Here is a 6294-nt window from a genome sequence, read left to right on the forward strand (position 1 = left end):
ACACTGAAATGGTACTTTGTTGCTCCTGTTCTTATCTAAGTTCCAATCAACCCCTTTAAACTTTTCTCAATCTCTCTCTCCCCCTCTCTCCCTCCCTCTCTCCCTCTCTCTCCCCCTCTCCCTCTCCCTCTCTCTCCCCCCTCTCCCCATCCCTCTCTCTCTCTCCCCCCCCTCTCTCTCTCTCCCTCTCTCTCCCCCCTCTCCCCCCATCTCTCTCTCTCTCCCCCTCTCTCTCTCTCCCCCCTCTCTCCCCCCTCTCCCCCCTCTCTCCCCCCCTCCCCCCTCTCTCCCCCCCTCTCCCCCCTCTCTCCCTCCCCTCTCTCCCCCTCTCTCTCCTCTCTCTCCCCCCCTCTCCCCCCTCTCTCCCCCCCCCTCTCTCCCTCCCTCCCCCCCTCCCTCTCTCTCCCCCCTCTCCCCCCCCCCTCTCTCCCCCCTCCCCCCCAGACGTGGTAACTGGATCACCCTGAAGATGAAGAAGCTGATCAAGTCTCGGAGCCGGGAGCGGGGGGGCAGCGAGGGCTCCCTGGGGCCCGTCACGCCCCCCCTCCACGCCGGCTCCTGCGAGGGCCTGGACGACACCCACCTCCACCTCCAGGCCCCCCCGGACGGGGGCTCCACGGGGGGGTCCGAGGGCTCGGGGGGGTCCCCGTCCGCCACTCCCCCGCCCCCCCGCCGAGACCCTCTCCCCGCAGCGCAGCATCAGTGAGTACGAGCTCGTCGGACGGACGGCCGCCGGGGGCGTGGCGGAGGCTAGGCCCCGCCTCCTCGCCCCCCCTCCCCCGAGGCGGTCGGGTTCGGGGGGGGAGAAGGTTCTGGAGATGGCGGGGTTCTGCGGCCCCCTCTCCGGGGCGACGCCCAACGCCCAGGGGGACGGGGCGCGCCCGGCGCCCCCCCCGGGACTGGGCGGCGCCGGACCCCCGCCTGCTCAGAGCTCGCCGCCCCCCCGCCTGGTTGAGACCGCTCCCCCACCTCGCCACGTCCCCAGAGGAATAAACATGTAGCACCTTAGCGAGGTGTGGCTGTGGCTGATCATTACGTGTGTAACGCATCCCACACACACACACACAGGCTGGGGTTCATAACGTGTGTAACGCATCCCACACACACACACAGGCTGGGGTTCATAACGTGTGTAACGCATCCCACACACACACACACAGGCTGCGGTTCATAACGTGTGTAACGCATCCCACACACACACACACACAGGCTGTGGCCGTTCATTACGTGTGTAACGCATCCCACAGACACACACACAGGCTGGGGTTCATAAAGTGTGTAACGCATCCCACAGACACACACACAGGCTGCGGTTCATAACGTGTGTAACGCATCCCACACACACACACACACAGGCTGTGGCCGTTCATTACGTGTGTAACGCATCCCACAGACACACACACAGGCTGCGGTTCATAACGTGTGTAACGCATCCCACAGACACACACACAGGCTTCGCTGTTGTGTCGTTGTGCGGGCAAACGGCTTCCCTTGAAGCGATCCACACATGATGAGCTTTCGGTTCAATTCAATTCAACTTTATTTGCACAGCCCTTGATCACAGGCCCAGTGTCAACGGGCTGAACCGGTCGTGTGCTTATGAACCCCCCCTGACACTAGACCCCAAGAGGCTAAGAAAAAACTCCATTGGTTAGCAAGGAAGATATCTAGAGGAGGAACGCAGAGTGGGGGATCCCTCCTTCAGAGTGGGGGATCCCTCCTTCCAGGGATGATCAGGACATTCATACACACATACACACACACACACATACATACATACATAAAGTTAACCGTGAGGAGAGTCCAGGCATCCAGTCGCAGTCAGCAATGCTAATGAAGGCCTTTGGGTTGATGCTACCCACCTAGCATTGATGCTACCCAACTAGCCTTAATGCTAACCTGGGTGCAGACCTTGACTTTGCACTCGAAGTTCAAACTCTTTCAACTTTGACCCCGGTGGACGCTGACCTCATCCAATCAGGGCACAGCTTTGCTTGACTTTCTCCATCCAACAGTGTGTAAACAAGGATGGCTTTCTTAACTTCTAAACTCATTTTTAAGTAAAGAGTTAAGCTCTTTACAATATTGCCTAACATCATTCATTCACACATCCACACACCGACGGCGGAGTCAACCATGCAAGGCAAGCTTGTCAGAAGCAGTCAGGTTTGACTCTAAACTCATATTTTATGGGTTTAGCGCTAAGCTTGAGATCCTTGAACTTTGGCTTCACTACGGTCGCCAAACCCGGCATTGTACGCTCTGCTGAAAACTCATCGTGTGTCAACTGCTCGACTCCCCCAGTTGTGTTCTCCCTGTACTGTACTGTGTTTGTGTGTGTGTTTGTGTGTGTGTGTCTGTGTTAATGTGTGTTCTCTCTCCCATTCCCCCTCCCTGATACTCTCATCCCCTCCTTTCTCACTGTACTCCGTCCTCTTGCCTTCCTGCTCGTTTCTCTTCCTGCATTGGGCTGAGCTTTCTCTGTCTCCCCCCTCTCGTCTCTCTCTGTGTCTCCCCCTCTCATCTCTCTCTATGTATCCCCCCTCTCATCTCTCTCTGTGTCTCCCCCCTCTCATCTCTCTCTGTGTCTCCCCCCTCTCATCTCTCTCTGTGTCTCCCCCCTCTCATCTCTCTCTCTGTCTCCCCCCTCTCATCTCTCTCTCTGTCTCCCCCCTCTCATCTCTCTCTCTGTCTCCCCCTCTCGTCTCTCTCTGTGTCTCCCCCCTCTCACCCCCCCTCCTCCCTTGGTGTTATAAGCGGCCGCCCTCAAACTCTTTCCCCGTATGAGGAACCGACTGAAGGACCGAGACAAAGTCAAGTCTCTGCTGCGCCGCTCCATGTGTAAGGAACGGTTTCCCTTTCTGTCACTAACTCTCTGACCGCCTGAAGCTAACTCTCTGACCGCCTGAAGCTAACTCTCTGACCGCCTGAAGCTAATTCTCTGACCGCCTGAAGCTAACTCTCTGACCGCCTGGAGCTAACTCTCTGACCCCCTGAAGCTAACTTTCTGACTGCCTGGAAATAACTCTCTGACCACCTGAAGCTAACTCTCTGACCGCCTGAAGCTAATTCTATGACCGCCTGATGCTAACCCTCTGACCGCCTGATGCTAACTCTCTGACTGCCTGATGCTAACTCTCCGACCGCCTGTAGCTAATCTGTCGCTAGCTATCTGACCGCCTGAAGCTAACTGACCGCCTGATGCTAACTCTCTGACCGCCTGATGCTAGCTCTCTGACCGCCTGGAGCTAATCTGTCGCTAACTATCTGACCGCATGGAGCTAACTCTCCGACCGCCAGAAGCTAATCTGTCGTTAACTCTCTGACTGTCTGGAGCCTTCCGGTCGTCCGTGGCTCTCACCGTGTGAGGTCGGGGGATCAGAGTTCAAAGTGTGTAGTTGAGTGGTGTTCATAATTCACTATCCCCTGGTTGTTTGCTGGTAGCACAATAATAGCCAACACATGCGACAAACTATTTGCTAACACCCGTTCATTTGCATCACCGTCACAACTTGCTCTGAAGCACAATGCACTCATCCTGTTTTAAAACGTACCCACTAGTGTTTACAGCCTCCGTGTTCCTCATTCCCTTCTGACTTCACTTCCGCCTTTGTGCCTCTAACTTCCACCTGTAGCCGTTCAATCAATTCAAACCTAAAACCAGTTTCCCGTGTAACCATGGTCATTAATTCCTACCTGCCTGCATTCTCAACAACACTCACCCAGACGTCTACACTATCTTTATGCTTCATCCATTCATCCATTCATCCATTCATCCCAGCCCTGGATGGCCTGGCCGGCCCCGCTGGAGGGCCCGGGGAGGAGGGCCGCTGGGGGGGCTCCCTGGAGCTGTTTGAGGGGCCCCAGGCTGAGGAGAAGGAGGAGGAGGAGGAGGAGGAAGAGGAGGAGGAAGAGGAGGGCAAGATGGACCTTCTGACCTCTTCCCTCTCCTCCTCCGTCATGTCCTTGCTTCATCACCCTCATTACACCGTCACCACCACCACCACCCCGCCTCCACCCGGTCATCTCCACCCCGCCGACACGGCCGTCCCAGATATCTCTAGACTTTGGCTCACAGGTAGAGGCCCTAGAGGCATTCACATTCATTTCCTATTATTTTTGTTGTTTGTTTTTAGCTAACAAAGCTAACATTAGAGCTAATATTATGAGCTCTACTCAGTGACCAGAGAAGCTTTATAATTTTTTTTGCATTGAGTGTTAAACACAGTAACACTCCAGCATATTTTCATTTGAGCAGGACATTCATATGTATATTTATAGGTTGTGTTCTCATCTAGTCTTGTGCTCCACAGATAAAGATTCGGTCGATAGCGCGTCTGGCTTTGAGGACCACGAAGACCTGCAGCACGGTAAAGCCCTCTGGAGTTTGGCCCTTTTGCATGCAGATGGATTCCGGGAATTGGGAGTAAATCCATCAAATCCTGAGCATGGCCTTGATTTAAAATCGTCAATGCTCGTTGCTCAATGCCGACGTCAACGGCTAAGAAACGTTTGACTCTGCTGCCCTCTGGTGGTGGCAAGAAAAGTGAGATTCTACTACTCTTGGTAGCTTGACAAATCGAGACGATGCTGGTTTAGCAGAAGTGCAGAGTCATACTGCAAACCTAAACCAGCTGCAGAGAGTCTCATTAGTAGCCCTCCTGTTAGGTTCGTCAAGACAATCAAAACGTTCCCGAGTCAATATCAAGAAATGGTCAGAAACCAAAAAATCCCCCAATACAAATGTTGTACCTCATTACTATCACCATGACTAACAATTAAATCAATATTTGGTGCAATAGGGTTATTAACCTCTCACAGACCATTGTTCAATTAGGGTAATACACTCGTTTTTATCAGAAAAACATCCTAAAACTTTGTTTTATGTACTTTTGAAACACTTTGATATAAAATACATTCAGTTCACATATCATTCGTTTTTTTTATGTGTTTCCCACTTCAACAACAATTTTTTTTTATGGAATGAGGTTGATTTTTAAAACCGAGACGCCCGTCAGGTTCAGGGTCAGGTCGACCGCTTCGCTCAAACCAATCCAAGGGCTTCGGTGGCTATGGCGCCCCCCGCAGCCTCGTGCCGATGTCTCATGACGTGTCGCTGCTGTCAGTGAGGATGCTGCCCCTCCTCACATCCTGTCCTCCCTCCTGATTGGTTCCCCAGGACCGACCGCGCCCCCCAGCCGCGCCCACAGCGAGAGCAGCGGCGAGTTCAGCGTGAGCCTGGACAACGAGCCCTGGTCCAACGGCAGCAGCCCGCTGCAGCCGCCGCCGTCCTGCCGCTCGCCCTGCGCCCACCCGCCCCCCAACGACACCTCCAGCCCCCGCCACACCCACCCCCACGCCGTCGCCGTGGCCAACGGCTCGGTGCTCCTCCACGCGTACCCCCGGGACCCCCCGGTCCAGTGCAGCCCCCCAGCGCTGCAGCTCAGAGAGCCGCCCCCCCCGGACCTCTGGCCCATGCGGACCACCAAGACCATCAGGAGGGGCTCCAAGGCCAAGGCCGCCGCCCGCCGCGCCTCCGACTCGGGGGGGTCCTTCAACCTCACCAAGGTCCTCAACGGGCTGGGCTCCAGGGCCAGCCCGGCCAAGGCGGAGCCCCCCGCCAGCGCCGCCGCGGCGGCGGCCTGCTCCCCCATCACGGTGCTCTACGTCCAGGGGAAGTCCTCCTCCGTGTCGGGCTGCCTCAACTGCTTCTCCACGCCCCTGGGGAGGGAGGGGCGTCTGCGGGGGTTCCGCTGCCCCAAGGTCCTCCCCCGGGCCAGCAGCGTCATCTCCACGGCCGAGGGCTCGTCGCGGCGACCCAGCGTCCACAGCGCCTGCAGGGCGGCGCTCCAGGCGGCGCCGGAGCCGGCGGCCAACGAGAGGAACGCTGCGGAGCTCGACCCGGGCACGCCGCCCGATCGGAGCCGGGAACCGGCGGCGGACCGCCCGCCCCCGGCGGAGCCCGGCCCCGCGCCGGCCCTCAAGCCGCCCCGGGACCCGGCGCTGACGGCGGGCGGCCCGGAGCCCCGCGCCCCCGTCCAGGAGACCCTGTTCGGCCCCCCCTTCACCTTCAGCTCCGTCTTCTCCAACACCATCTTCAGCGAGGCGCCGGCGGGGGGCGGGGACCCCCCCGGGCCGGAGGGGGGGGGGCGGAGGCAGAGCCCCTCCCCTCAACGCGATCCCGGCGCAGCGCCCGCCGACCAGACCCCCCCCCCCTCGGGGGACGCTGAGAGGGGGGGTGCGGGGGAGACGGGGGGCCCGCCGCTGGGGGAGAAGGGGGCGACGGTGGGGTGA

At 57.9% G+C, this 6294-nt stretch overlaps 1 protein-coding gene across 1 annotated transcript in view; it reads left to right on the forward strand.

The window, feature by feature from the left end:
• The window catches only part of LOC307071428 (girdin-like), a gene marked incomplete at its 3' end in the record, with an annotated part of 40382 nt that extends 34088 nt beyond the window's left edge, over positions 1-6294 (forward strand). Inside the window, exons 25-30 of the mRNA XM_079730406.1 lie at positions 436-702; positions 2758-2841; positions 3782-3848; positions 3892-4078; positions 4314-4370; positions 5180-6294. Coding sequence (XP_079586532.1) covers positions 436-702; positions 2758-2841; positions 3782-3848; positions 3892-4078; positions 4314-4370; positions 5180-6294 — 1777 coding nt within the window. The remainder of the gene's footprint in view (positions 1-435; positions 703-2757; positions 2842-3781; positions 3849-3891; positions 4079-4313; positions 4371-5179) is intronic.

Source organism: Pollachius pollachius (assembly GCF_949987615.1).
Source record: "Pollachius pollachius genome assembly, chromosome: 2".
Lineage (NCBI taxonomy): Eukaryota > Metazoa > Chordata > Actinopteri > Gadiformes > Gadidae > Pollachius > Pollachius pollachius.